At 48.8% G+C, this 14,247-nt stretch overlaps 1 protein-coding gene across 2 annotated transcripts in view; it reads right to left on the bottom strand.

The window, feature by feature from the left end:
* The window catches only part of SLC20A1 (solute carrier family 20 member 1), a 43,340-nt gene extending 37,282 nt beyond the window's left edge, over positions 1 to 6,058 (bottom strand). Inside the window, exons 1-5 of one of the 2 annotated variants that reach the window (XM_019714000.3) lie at positions 5,832 to 6,058; positions 4,953 to 5,559; positions 4,699 to 4,839; positions 4,428 to 4,513; positions 386 to 482 (exon numbers count right to left, since the gene is read on the bottom strand). In XM_019714000.3, coding sequence (XP_019569559.3) covers positions 386 to 482; positions 4,428 to 4,513; positions 4,699 to 4,839; positions 4,953 to 5,292 — 664 coding nt within the window. In that variant the 5' untranslated portion in view covers positions 5,293 to 5,559; positions 5,832 to 6,058. The remainder of the gene's footprint in view (positions 1 to 385; positions 483 to 4,427; positions 4,514 to 4,698; positions 4,840 to 4,952; positions 5,560 to 5,831) is intronic. The other variant, XM_019713999.3, reaches the window with a different exon arrangement.
* Between the last annotated feature and the right edge of the window lie 8,189 nt (positions 6,059 to 14,247).

Below are 14,247 nucleotides of genomic sequence, written 5' to 3'. Positions count from 1 at the left end.
AGTACCCAGCAAGCAGTCCTAAGTGACTGATTACTGAGGACCAGGTACAAGTAAGGACTCGGCAGCCAGCAGGAGGCCAGTGTCAATGCCAGCACTTTCAGCACAGATAGGACAGAGGAGGGAGAAGAGCGTGTTATCGTGGCTCCTGGGAAGACTAAAGGGTAAAGGTGTGTAGTGATATAGAATCTCTGAGCAGGTCTCTCTGGTTGAGAAACTACCTAGGTTAGCTCAGCACACACTAGCCTGCAGCCTTCTGAAACAGTGCAGGCCAGCCACCTTCTAGGAGATCTCAGCCCTGTAAAGCAAAAAGGGGTAAATTGCGCATTTAATGCAAGTTTTATAAACAACTTCAAATTCACATCTAAATGTTCTGACAGGTACTTACAAGGTGCTCCACTATACATGATGGAAAACAGGTTTACTCCGACTGTGCAGGCATAGAATACTGGCAAAGCTCGCAGACCATTAGGAACTGGATCTGCCTGTAAAACATCATCAAGACCAATAGCTTAAAAGCTATGAAAGTTAATTCGTGATCAGACAGCCTTGTAAAAGGGCCGGTTCAGGAAGCCCAGCGCCAGGAACTTCCCTCCACAGAAGTTCCCAAGGCCGCCTGGGCTTTTTCTGTATTTGCTCCCAGAAGTCTGCCCATCAAGACTATCTCCTACGTCTACCTGCAGTTAGGTTTGTGTCTGGCTTCTTCTTTTGGGTTTATTTTTTGCAATTTTTAACAAGGCTACCTATATCAGTGACTGGTGGGCAATCAGTTTCAACATGCAGTGTTCTAAGGTATCTGTTGTCCAGACGTAAACCTGAGCACACACCTGGGGATTGGCTAGACACTTATAAGAAATGTCAAGAAGTTGCCTATAAGATGTTAGAACTTCTTACCTGACTTTATATCTGCAAAGATTTCTTAGTAATGCAACATGCAGTAGAATATACCTGTGACAACCACCTTATCTAACATTTGATAAGTATACCGTTACTAATAATTTACCCAAGTACTAGGATACACAATCATGTACTAGGTCATTCCTCACTCAACAGAACATGACTGTGAGCGCTGAAATCCGGGACTGAATGAGACGAAGGTCCTGCACTCACAGAACAAACACTTGCATTCCAGTGCGGGTTAATGTAGGGTACTGCTGAATGCTATGAAGAAAACCAAGGGGGAAGAGACAGCGATGGAAGGGGGCAACGTGGGTGTATCAGGGGAGCAAAAACAGTGGTATGTAAGTCAACGAGCATGGCTGGAGAAGGAGCCAGCCACCTGGCTATCTGGGGGCAGAACATTCCAGACAGAGATGTTAGCAAGTACAAAGGCCCCAAGGCAAAAATTTGAAATGTTTAAGAAACAGCAAGGAGGCCAGTGTGACTGGGGACAAGAGTTCCACTTATAACAAACGTGTATTAATTCTACAGGAAAACAAAGAAGTCAAACACTTAAAGAATGAGAGCACGGATCTGAACACACAGAAGGCTAAACTATAAAGATGTTAGGCGAATGTTTAATGCCATGTTGGTCACAGTCCAGTGGAAAAGCCTGGGGAAGAGACAGAGGAAAAGACCCAAAAGTGATTCTAAAGCTCTGACAAGAATAACCAGTACACTGGGAAAAGGGAGGCAGTGGCTTAAGACCAACGACATGAGAGAAAAGTGAAGGTGCCATTCCAAACCAGCAGAGATGGGCCCTCGCTGACAACTATGCGGAGTTTTAGCATCCTATCCACAGTTTAAAAGAATGTTAGAGAAACAGCTAAACTGAAAACATCAATAACCTACAGAACCCAGGGCTGTTAAGTGTCCCTGAGTAACTCAACAACATGGGCCACACCCCAAGGGCAGCCAATAACGTCACGAAGCTAAGGTGTACGTACATTTTTCTCCTACAGTAAGAACTAGCTATGGTTTTAGGAAAACTCTCCAAGGAACCTAAGATACCCCCAATAGCAAAACCCATTAGGGTTCTACAGACACAAGTGGGGGCTTCCGTTAACAGATTTTCAGGTACTATCTGGGATTTTGGTTTCAAATCAAACTGTAATTGGTTGGTCAGAGTTGACAGGAAGTAGCCCACGTATATTTGTTTTTCTATATAGCCAACTACGTACTGAAGTAACCAGTAATAAATTAGCTGGGTATAGGGTAGGGAGTAAATGACACTACTGATAGTTTAAATACTATGAAATACAGGCTTATGGTTTTAAAAAGTCAAAGTTCACAAGAGTCTAGAAAAAAAGGAAAACTATGAGCAGTTATCACCATATGACCCATCTAATACACCCTTAAAACTTTACCTGGAAATAGTGTATCTCATCCTCCATTTATTGGGATGGGAAAGGGGTCTTCATAACCCCTCATCTTCAACCAGAATAGTTCATGTTTTACATATTTAATGTTGCAGTAAGCTTTGTCTACAGAAAAAGGTTCCTGAGTTTGAAAAGATGTCCTAGATACAGTCAGCTTGATTCCTAACAGAAAGGAGATGCTGAAAGACCCGTTTTCTTTGACTGGTCTTGAAATACTCAAGAGAAGAACTTTCCCTCCCCTACTTCTGGTCACTGATTACTGTCCCAGTCCTTAAGGAACCTAGCTCACCTCCAGTCGGCTTTTTCCCATGAGACCATTCAACAGCATTGAAACAGAAACTCGGAGAATAAAAACTTTTTAAAAAACAATTTCAATGTTAACTTCCAAAATGGAAAGTTGGCAGATTTTAACAGCCAGGACCCCCAAAAGTTACTCGCCTAAGGATATTTTCTTGAGATTTAAAATCCAACTAAACAGAAATATTCAGACTTGTCACCTGAAAACTCATGTTACTGATAGACTAGACAGAGTACTTGTGTGCATGTGCCCAGGGCGGGGGGTGGGGGCGTGAGTGGAGATAAGGAAGAGCCTCAGTCATATTGTTTCAAACACTGTTTTAGTCCTTCTTGATCGCACCCATCCTCATACCCACACAAGGAAGACAGCTAGGAAGTTAATGTACCTAAGAGAAGCTCTCAGTAACTGGGGGTAAAAACCCCTGGCATGCATTCCCCTAATGAGAGGTCTGAGCACCTCACAATCCCTTTTTACACCTCAGAGCACCACCATTCCCCTCCGGGAAAGACAAGTTTGTTCTGTCCTGCAACACACAAAGCTCCTCCAAAACCAGAACCATGTGCTTCCAGTAGGTGATCAGCAGAGACCCAGTATAGAGCTATTAACAGGAATCCCCAAAGGAGCCATATCCATTCTCTGGCTGTGTGGTGTGAAGCAAGCTGTGTGGCTCTAGTAAGAAAACTGACAAGCCTGGCTAGGGTCACACGCGACAGCTGTGGGGAGTGCCAGAGTGGGCACAGTCGTACCTGCTTGCTGAACAAACACCAAACTGAGTCAGGGACTATCAGTGCACTGTTCATTCAGTCAGATTACACCAGGCTACAGATGTTTCGAGTCTGCGAAGTATTAAACTGATCTACTGTGCCAGACTCATGGCATGGGAAACAGTGGTCAGGAATCACTTCACCAGGAAGTTCCTGCAGAGAAGAGGTGCCAGTCTTTCCCTAGAGAAGCCAGAACGAGACCAAACAACCTCTGGGGATCAAGCTGCCTATCTCCCTTCACTCAGATTTCTACAGTTTAGGTGCATTTTAAGAACTTACAATGGACAGTTAAGAGCCATTCACCTCAGGAAAAGGACAGCTTTGTTTCCTGAGAAAGATGCATTTATTCTTGCTGTAAGTCAGTCCAATGACAACACCCCTTGTGGTCCACTTTGGAGCCAGCACCAGACGTCTTAATAAAAGAAATGCTATCAGGTCCCTGAAAAGGGATTTTCAAATGGACAGGAAATGAAATGGCTGTCTAGATTTTTTGGGGGGCCAAATAAAAAAAACAAAAACTGTCTTTACTGGTTCTTTTTACCTATTCTGAAAAATCAATCTAGTCACTGTGCGAGGTAGTCCCATCTAGAAGCTTATAAACAGGTTACGATAATAAGCACTGTCGAATTCACTATGTGGACTACTCCATTCTACTGGCAGCTGAAAAAAAGCCACAGGGGACGTTGTGACTTGCTGAACCCAAAGCTTACAATTCAACAGTCTGCATGCTGGTGGTTTAAAGTAATAATCTGCATACAGCTAGACAAAGCCACCCTAAATCAATTTCCCTAATTATCCAACCCAGTCTCCCCTATTCCTCTGCAGACATCACTCATTCAATTTTCCTTCCGGAACGCCTTCTTGGATACTGAAAACTCACTTCCTTCAGAGACCTTAATGACACACAAAAGGTGTACAGAACAGAATTTTTTAACTCTCCAAGGTCACATACCTACACACCAATTTACATTTACAAGGATGCTATCGGTTTCGATACCACTGAGTGCGACCCATTAAAGGTCATAAAGGGGGTTTGGAAAGAAAGATTACCTTCCGGAGAATGAATGCCCGAACAAGGAAGAATAAAACTCCAGACATGATACCAGAAAGCAGCGGAGAGATGAACCAAGACATCACTGGAATAGAACACATTAAAGAACAAATGTCAACAAAAATCAGGAACCAAAACTTACTTCAAATTTTAATATTCTGTTTTCAGAACTTTAGTCTGTCCCTCCCTTTTACACAATATTCTCCCACATATTATGCCATGAAATGTGACAAGAATAAAAATTAAGAAACCATTTAGAACTAAACATACCAATTTTTATCAGTTCAGACCACTTGACACCCTCCTGTCCCTTTGCCACAAGGGAGAAGCCAATGGTCGCACCAACAATACAATGGGTTCCAGAAATGGGAAGCTTCAAAAACGAAGCCACTAGTTGCCACACAGCAGAACCTGAAACACAGTCAAGTTTTATTAAAGAAATGGCAAAATTCCATTGTTCATTCTGAAGGCGTCATGTGAAAGGTAGGGTGAAAGGTACAGCATGGGCAATGCAGACAACTCACCGAACATGGCACTGACCGAGCCCGCCATCAGCAGCTCCTGGGTCGAATTGTACATCTCCACATCGATCAGGCCCTTCCTGATGGTCTCGCTCACTTTGGCCCCCAGCAAGACAGAGCCCACCGTCTCAAAGATGCTAGCCAGGATGCAGGCCTGCTTCAGGGTCACCACCCCCGAGCCCACGGCCGTGCCAAACGAGTTCGCCACGTCATTGGCGCCCACGGAGAAGGCCAGCACGAAGGCGATGATGAAGCCCAGGATCAGCATCCACAGGTAGTCCACCAGTGGGCCAGCGGCCGCGGCCACAGTGCTGGCCACCAGCGTGGCCGCGGTGGACGCCATCCCCAGAGCAGCCGCCTTGACTAACAAGAACTACTGCGCGGCTTTCAGGCGTGTAAACAGAATGCGAGTATGAGGTATCACGGACGCTCTAATAAATAATATATATTATATAAAATTAAATACTGTAAACGTAAACTGCGGCAGACACGGTGCTCACTGCTATACGCTGCGCGCGGGCATCTGCGGTCCGGGGCACCTCGGGCTCCGGAGGACTAGCGGCGCGGCGCGGAAGGCCATGACAGGGTCGCGCGGGGACGCGGACTCATCCTGGGGGAACACGGGACCACGATGTCGCGCGGCCCCCGCCTGCCAGTCCCGGCAGGACGCGTGGCCCGCACGTGGCTGACCCCTGCCCGCACCTGCCCGCCCGCGAGCGCGCCCTCCGCGGACACCGGAACAAGCCGCGCCCGCGCTCCGGAGCCGCCAAAAAGGCCGCGGGAGGGGGTGCAGCACGAGGCCGGAACCCCGCCCGCCCGCCTCCCGCTTCCCTGCCCGCGCGTCCGGGGAGAAAACGCCGGTCACCGCGGCGCCCCACTCACCACAGGAGACGAGGGCCAAGCAGGGACGGAGAGGTCCAGGCAGCTAGCACTCGGCGGACGGGCGGGGCAGGGATCTCCAGGGAGCAGCGCGGCGCCTCAGCGGCGAAGAAGAAGGAAGACGCAGCGCGCGCCGGCAGCCATCACTCTGACGGCGCCCGCCGCCGCCCCTCCTTATATCCGGCGCGCGGCCCACGTGACCCGCCGCGCGCGCGCCAGCCTGGAGCCCCGCCCCCGTGACGCACGCCCGCCGACCTGGGGGGGCCCCGCGGACGGTCCTGACCACCGCGCTCATTGGCCGGTCGCCAAGAGCTACTGGTCACGTGGTTGGCAGACTAGCGGCCGCTCCCGGCATTTCCATCCGGGCTGGTGGAATAGCCTGCTGACCATGAGGGTCCTCTGCTGGGTGGTAGAGTCCGCTGCCACGGTCGTTCCTGTTTCTTCCTGAGGGCTCCGATTTACGGAACTGGCGCGCCCCAAGCCGCACTTCGAGCGCACGTGGGGCCCGCCGCGTCCGGAGGCCACACCTGGCCGATGACGCTGCGGGTTGCTGGCGCCCGGGGCTGCAGGTCCAGTCCTGGCCTGTGGTCGCCCCTGCGATGCCCTTGGCCAGACGGGCGCTGCCCTGCGCCAGTGGCGGAGGGGACGGGGGAGAGAGAGGCTCACGGGGTGGCCTCGCTTCCGCAGTCGCGCACCTGGCGGACCCAGAGCGGGCAGTCACGAGGACCAGGCGGTCCCCGGGAGGGCTCGGGGGCCCCAGGACGCTCCAGGTCACCGACCCCCGCGGACGCCTGCGATTTCAGCGCCACACAGCGCTGGGGGGAAGACGCCACTTCGGAGTCCAGTCCTGACTTCTGTTCGCTGCAGTGCGTCACCTGGAGCGAGTCCCAGATCTCCGATTGTAAACTGTTAGCGGGAATTCAATGTCACCGTGTGTGAGTGCGACTAGAACTCAAAAATGTTCAGTAAATGCTGACTTCCGTTTAGCTCTTTCCGTGGATATTCCTGTTGTAGGATGTAGAAGAGGATGGAAAAGCATATTCTCTTTGCGTCTTGGAAAATGAATTGAGTTCTGGTCCCTACATAGTCGATAATGTTGTTAGTTTTCACATTAATAAGATTTGCTCTGCACATTTGGGGGCATTTCATTATAGAGCTTAAGATCAAGACAACCAATCATGCTATGGGGGATTAAGGTCTGGCCTCTTGTCAGGGTTGTGAGATTAAAGAATTCCAACCAGAAAAACTGCCCAGGCTTAGAATGTTCTGGAGCCCCCATCCCCCTTTGCCATCTGTAGCAGCCAAGAGCTGAATAGTAGAAACAAAGACTTTGCAAATCTGTAAATCATTGCTATGTCTGGGTCACCTGTGGAGGTTTACACTGAGCGTCCACTGACCTACCTATGATGGAGTTACATGAGTAACGTACAAAGCTCCAAGTCCCAAGGTCATGTCAGGGAAAAGAAAGTGCATGTCCGGGAGCACTGACCCTGTAGAGCAATTGTGATGTAATTCTGGCATCTTTAAAATGTACCCCACCCTTCACCCTTACTTCATTCCAAGGTTATGAAAACCTTGAATAAAAGGACTGATCTGTTAAAGGTGCTATGAGTTCTGCCATCTAAAACGATTTTCAAAGCAGTTATTTGTGAAGAAATTGCCAAGAACTTTTCCCAGTCTGTTTTTTGCATTCTGTCCATCTGTGCTGTTAGCTCTTTCAGTTGGCAAACACTTGCTGGACAGCCTGTGTGTGAGGTGGTGGGGCAGCCATGCGAACATCCAGCCAGGGAGGGAGCACTCAGGCCCCTTGGTTCTGTTTGCTGGGAGTGGGAGACTCAGCGGGAATCCCCTTGTGTTACACTTGAATTCTGTCCACATCTCTGAGCTCCACAACGATCTCATCCTTTCTCCTGGGACAATCAAAGTTGGCCTCTGCCAACTGGGCTAAAAGGGAAAGTGGGGGTGGGGGTGGGTCCTGGCCACCTCACCTGTGGGGAGAGGCCCTTGGAGACCTGGGCTTGCCTTGGTCAGGATGCTGTCACCCTGCCCTGTGGAGAGGTTACAGTGCCTTGACAGTGGAAAGAAGGAGGTGTGAGGACCCCCAGTTCACACTGGTGCTGCTAGTTCTGACGTGGCAGGACTTGGGAAAGAGGGTAGGGATCCTAAGCGCGCGTTGCTCCATTAGAATCCCAGGGTGGGCACACCCTCTAGGGTCTTAAAGCACATAGACCACTCGCCAGTCATGTGACCATGGGCAAACCTCAGTGCCCTCATGGCAAAGAGGCAAGGTTTTGAGTCCCAGGGGCAGTTGCAAAGACTCCATCAGTGGATGTAAAGCCTTTCTACAGGGTGACCGGCATGGCTGGTGCCATCTCAGTGCTCTGTCTTTATTCAGCAAGGCCTACTATTCACGGCTCACATTTAAAATGAAGTGTGTCCAGGAGCTGCCATCTGGACCAAACTCTTTCAAATTTCTCCCATTCCTGATCAAGATCAAAGAGCCACAAAAATGGACCTGCTGCCTTTGTGGGGGTTGGTGGCACAGGGTACATGAACAGGCTCACTGGACCAGGGGTGAGAGGCCTGGGCCTGGCCCAGACCTGACTGCCCACAGGATCTTTGGTGAGTCACTGCCACTGAGCCCGTGAGTCTGAGGGTACCTCCCACCCTCATCCTCAAAGAGAATGGACAGGGATGTCCTGTAGGTGCTGCTGGACAAGCTGGGCACCGGGTTTGGAGTTTCCTGGACATGTGTCCATCTTGCCCTGACTCAGCAATGGAGCTGAGTGTCTGAGAGCTGGGGAAGCAGACCTGCCACCACCTCCAGATATACGAGTGACAAACGGGCGACAACGCCACTTGTGCACTTCCTGAGCTCAAACATGCAGTCAAGAAAATGTGTGTGAGGTCACCATTGGATGGACGTGAAACGAATATCCTGGGAATAGTCCACTTGGAGGAGGAGGCTAGACCAGGATCAAAGGCAATTTCAGAGGCCATCTGTCAGGACATGGACAGGGAGGAGAAGGTGGGAGAACCACATCCGCTCCACCCACCCCTGCCCTGCTCTTGGCTGCAGCCCCAGGTGAATGAGGCAGTAATACCTGTGTGTACGGTGGGCACTGTTTCAGGTTCTGTGCAGGCATTATATAGCTCACTGGACACTCTCAATGCACCTCTGATGACACTCTCACCTTATTTTACAAGCAAAGAAACAGGTACAGGCAATGAAGCCACAGTGAAGAACCTAACAAAGTTCAAGTGTATAAGTGCTTTCTCCCAGCTGTCAGTACCGTGTTTCCCCAAAAATAAGACCTAGTCGGACAATCAGCTGCAATGCATCTTTTGGAGCAAAAATTCATATAAGACCCGGTCTTTTTTACTATAAGACCGGGTCTTGATATGATATGATATGATATGATATGATATGATGATATGATGATATGATATAATACCCAGTCTTTTTTTTACTATAAGACCCAGTCTTATAACATATAACTTATATGTTATAAGACCGGGTCTTATATTAATTTCTGCTCCAAAAGATGCATTAGAGCTGATTGTCCGGATAGGTCTTATTTTGAGGGAAACACAGTAAGTACACAGGCCAGTGCGATGCCCTTAGGTGTTAATTCTCACTAGCTTGCACTCAGATTAATGCATTCACTTCCTTTTCTTTCCTCCTTATTTTTGTTGACTTGATTGCTTTACAGCCTGTATTTTAAGCCTTCTCAGACCCTGCTGGAATAGAAAAGGGCGTTTCTAGGAGACCTGACTCCAAACAGTCCCCAGCTTCCCGAGGGTAAGAAGAGGCAGGAGGCGAGGGCATGTGTTCTCTCCAGAAATTAAGTTGACAAGCAGCGTGACCGTTACTTAAGTTACTGAAAAAACTTCTCTTGAGATTTCTCAAGAAAATAAGTCTGTCTCACACCCACCTGTGGTCAGTTCCCACAGCAACAGATTCAAAATAATGTCTCAGGACCACACATCACTGTCACTACACCCTTTCCCACCTGCTCTGGATGTGGCCAGCCTCCATCTTCAAACATTGCCTCACTCCCCGTCAAACAGGACTGGGCACCCAGTTTCCATGGCATTGCCCACAAGGTCCACGGAAAGTTCTGGACAGAGGGAGAGTGTGGGGGAGGGCACTCTCAGGCTCAGACGGCGGAGCTCCAGTGTGGACACTCACTGCTTGGAGAGGTTTCAGGCCCTATCCCACAGCCTTAAAGAGCTGAATTTCAGTTACGCCAGGCAGACGGGTCTGTCCCTCTGCCAACACAGGCTTGGGGGCAGGTCCACCCACTCCAGACTTCATGTACCCCTCCCGGAACACTCGCCGCCTGGCCTCTTCCCTTTGGTTTTGAGGTCACACGCTCGGGCATGATGTGGCATGGGACCCAGACAGAGGGGGCAGAAGCACAGCTCTCAGACATGAAGCAGCTCCAATGTTTCCCTCTGAGCCAGTGTCAGAACAACCCTGTCCTTGAACACGTCTTTAAAATGACCTCTCCGGAGACCTAAACTGAGACTCCATTTTCTCGACAGCCCAAATTCTCGGCTCATACCAGGAAGCAGGGAAGACAGGCAACTAACTTGCTGGAAGCCCAGGAACTGTACAGCGAAGATCCTGCGGCTGAAAGGCAGTGGGGTCAGCTCACTGCCACCATACCCTGGGGACACGTGGTTTTGGAAAGTGAGTGGGCAGCAGGGTGTGAATCATCCACGCAGCCACCCAAACAGCTTCAGGCATTCCTTCACTCCCCCAGCTCTTCTTCCATCACTCACTCAGCAAACAGTGCGCTTGCTGTGGATGGTGGGTCCGTGAGATTGACCAGCCCATTCCCTCAGAAAACAGACTCCTCACCTAGAATTTCACACGGAGAACCAGCCATAAACACCATTCCCAAGTGGCAAAGTTAACCTTTCGCCTCCACCACACCTCCCACTCCTGTGCCCGCCACGCAGCCCATCTTCCAGGACACCCTTATTTGTCATCTCTCGCAGCAAACATTTCCAGAGCCAAGGGACTGTGCCAGGACATGCGTCCCACCATCCACCCACACTGCAGAGCTTCCTGCCCATCTCAGGACCGCCCCACCTGGGCCAGCTCAGGGGCCCTCGCTCTTGGAGAAGAGCCCGTCAGGGTTCGATGGGCAAAGCTGGGGAAAAGCTGTCTGTCTTGGGTAATTGAACAGCACCTGGTCACCTCAGCTTTGCAGGCCCAGAAATTCAGGTGTCTGCAGGCCCAAAGCGGGGCTTTAGCTGCTGGGGACTGCCTCATGGGAAACTGAGGTTCTGAGTAGAACCCACTTTCTTTTTCAGTGGGTTCTGAGTAGAACCCACTTTCTTTTTCAGTGGGGGAATCTGTTTCCAATGGGGGGACCCTCTGGCCTGTGCCCAGGGCCTTGTGGGGTCACTGGCCCCACCCAAACCTGCTGAAGCTGAGTCTGCATTTTAACAAGGTCCCTGTGGTTCACATGTGCATTACACTGAGAAGCAATTACTCTTATGCCTAACGGTCATAATTGCTTCTTAGTCTGTAACGTTCTGAGAAGTCCATCATTAGGTGATTCCGTATTCGTGTGAACATCACAGGGTGACTTACAGCAAGTATTTGTGTATCTAAACACAGCTAAACATAGACACGGTACAGAAAGATACAGTATAACAGACAACAATTGGCACACCTGACAGGTAACTCACTGTGAATGGAGCCTGCAGGATTGGCAGTCACTTTGCGTGAGTCAGTGGGTGAATGGGGACTGGATGTGACAGCCGGGACATGACTGTGCACTTAGGCTATTCCACATTTATAAACGCATTTTTCTGTCTATAAGAAGTTATTCTTAGCTTACTGTAACTTTTTGCCTTATACACTTCTTAACTTTTTTAACTTTTTGACTATTGTAATAGCACTTAGCTTAAAACACAAACACATTGTACAGCTGTAAAAAATAAAAAATATTTTCTTCATATCATTCTGTAAGTTTTTCCTATTAATTTTTTTTGTTTACTTTTGAAACCTTTTTTGTTAAAAACTAAGATGCACACACACACACACACACACACACACACACATACACACGCCTCGGCCCACAGAGGGTCAAGGTCATCAGTATCACTGTCTCTACTGCCACACCTTGTCCCACTGAAAGGTCTTGGGCAATAACACCCATGGAGTTTCCATCTATGATGGCAGGGTGCCTTCTGGAATACCTGAAGGACGTGCCTGGGGCTCTTCTTGCAGACATGTCACTTTTTGCAGAAATGCTCCCGGTGGCTTGCTTTGGTTCTTTGTTTTACAGATTTTCTCGTAAGGCAGGTAAAGCACCATGAACACCCCTCTCCATGATTTAAACCTTTCGGTGTTGGGTCCATGTGTCCAGACTTTTTAAGGAGCTTGTTGAGCCTGCAGAGCTCCTGCTAAGCCCTTCACGGTGCATTTTCTTGGCGGTTCTGCAATTTCCTTTTGCCTCTTTGGTGTGCATTCCTGTATGTTGGCATGACACAGCATACTGTTTTCCACCACACTTGTCTTTATATGTCAAAAGAATACACGCTAAAATGATAAAATTACAGTAAATACATCAACCTGTACATTGTTTACCGTCATGTATTCTGTACGGTACAAAATCATATGCCCTCTACTCCAGACGACTGGCAGCACAGCAGGCTTGTATACACCAGCATTGCGACACACGTGACGTCACTAGGCAACAGGCATTTCCAGCTCCATTATAATCGGATGGCCCCACCATGGTGTACACAGCATGTGGTTGACCAAAACATCATTATGTGGGGCATAACTACAAGAATAAAGATTCTTGTTACCTGGTAAGTTTAGAAACTTCATTAACACATTCTTTTTCGGTCGGATGTTGAAAACCATTACTTTTTCTATATTAAGTCTTATCTTCCTGAGCCAGCGCTCCTACCATCCCAGCTAAGGAGTCGTTCAGCGCACAGGCTCAAGGCTACTGAAAGGCTGAACCCTGCGTCTACCAGTTACCTGCTGTGACCTTGGGAAAATGACCAAACCTCTCAGCGCCTCACAGTCCTGTAAAGTGGAGGTAACAGGCTTGTCACGAGGATGAACTATGTAAAGAGCTTAGCATTGTACTGACATTCAGCAAGGACCCTCTACCTTGGGACACTAATTGGGTGTGGGGGTCCCCAGGTTTTCTATAAACTATGTTCACCATCTTTCGGGGGAAACACCTCTGCAATTGGTGGTCTCATCCACTACTTACGGATCCTTCCGAGTTTTATTTTCCAAAAGGGACTTTATTCCTGGGGTCAACTTACTGTTACCCGAAAATATGTTCGTTTGAGGACTACCCATTTAATTTATTCCACACCCACCACCTGCAGGAAATTGAACTTTATAACTATGACCTTGGATATTGCCTCTGACAGTGATTTACAAAAACCATAAATTTGTGTATAGGGCTCTCCCCCTCCTGGTTCCAGGTACCTTCATAACACGGTGATTGGGCAAAGCGAGTGTCATTACCCCTTCATGCAGGGAAATGAGAGGGCCTGACGTTGGTACCGTGGTCCCTCCCTGCAGGCGTTGGACGAGTGAATGACCCCACGCCCAGTGTCCTCCCCCCATCCCACATTGCCTCCAGATTTAAACCACAGAGTGACTCACAGGGTGGAGCTGTCAGGTCAGATGACGGAGAGAGAACTTCACTTACCAGGACGATCTCATTGTATTCTGTCCCCTTGTCCCCATAAGAATCTATACTGATCAGACTTGCGTTCTGACTATTCCGTTCACCAAATGTGGTCACTGAAACTCTCAGGCTAAATGATATGTTCTCGTGTTAAACTACACTATACAGAGAAGTATTAGGATAAAAGTGTCCCTCTTCAGAACCCCGACTTTCTAATCTAACCCCCAAAACAACTGCTACTAACACTTCTTAGGAGCTCATCAAGTTGTATTTAAATGTGTGCAGCTTTTCGTATGTCAATCACACCTCAATAAATTGCTGTTTAAAAAAAATTCCTGTGATGCACACACACAAACATGTAAGGTATTTATGTTTTTCTAGAATATAATAGATACCATTTTTTCTTGTTTCAGAAATGAAATTGTGCCATGCACAGGTATGTGACTTATTCTTTTCACTTGTCCTTGTCTCAGAAACCTTTGTTTGCCTCGGCACACAGAGCCTGACTCTTGTCTTTTAATATCTGCACCACAGCTCATGCTGGGGTGTGTGTGTGTGTCCCAGTGTGAGAGAAGCAGCTGGCGAAGGTTTTCATCTTGCACAGTATCTCCAAACTGCACCAGTGTAGATGCCCATCCACCCAGTACAGAAGAGAAAATGCCAGTTACGAGGCTGGGGGTGTTCCGACCGCTTCCGGCCACCCCTGGCCGGGGTCTCTGGGCCCACACACAGCTCCT

The sequence above is a fragment of the Rhinolophus sinicus genome, chromosome 2 (genome assembly GCF_057876585.1).
Source record: "Rhinolophus sinicus isolate RSI-liver-muscle chromosome 2, RSI-T2T, whole genome shotgun sequence".
NCBI classification, from domain to species: Eukaryota; Metazoa; Chordata; class Mammalia; order Chiroptera; family Rhinolophidae; genus Rhinolophus; species Rhinolophus sinicus.
The sequence above is the reverse complement of the archived record's forward strand: the minus strand, read 5'-3'. Positions and strand labels throughout refer to the sequence as shown.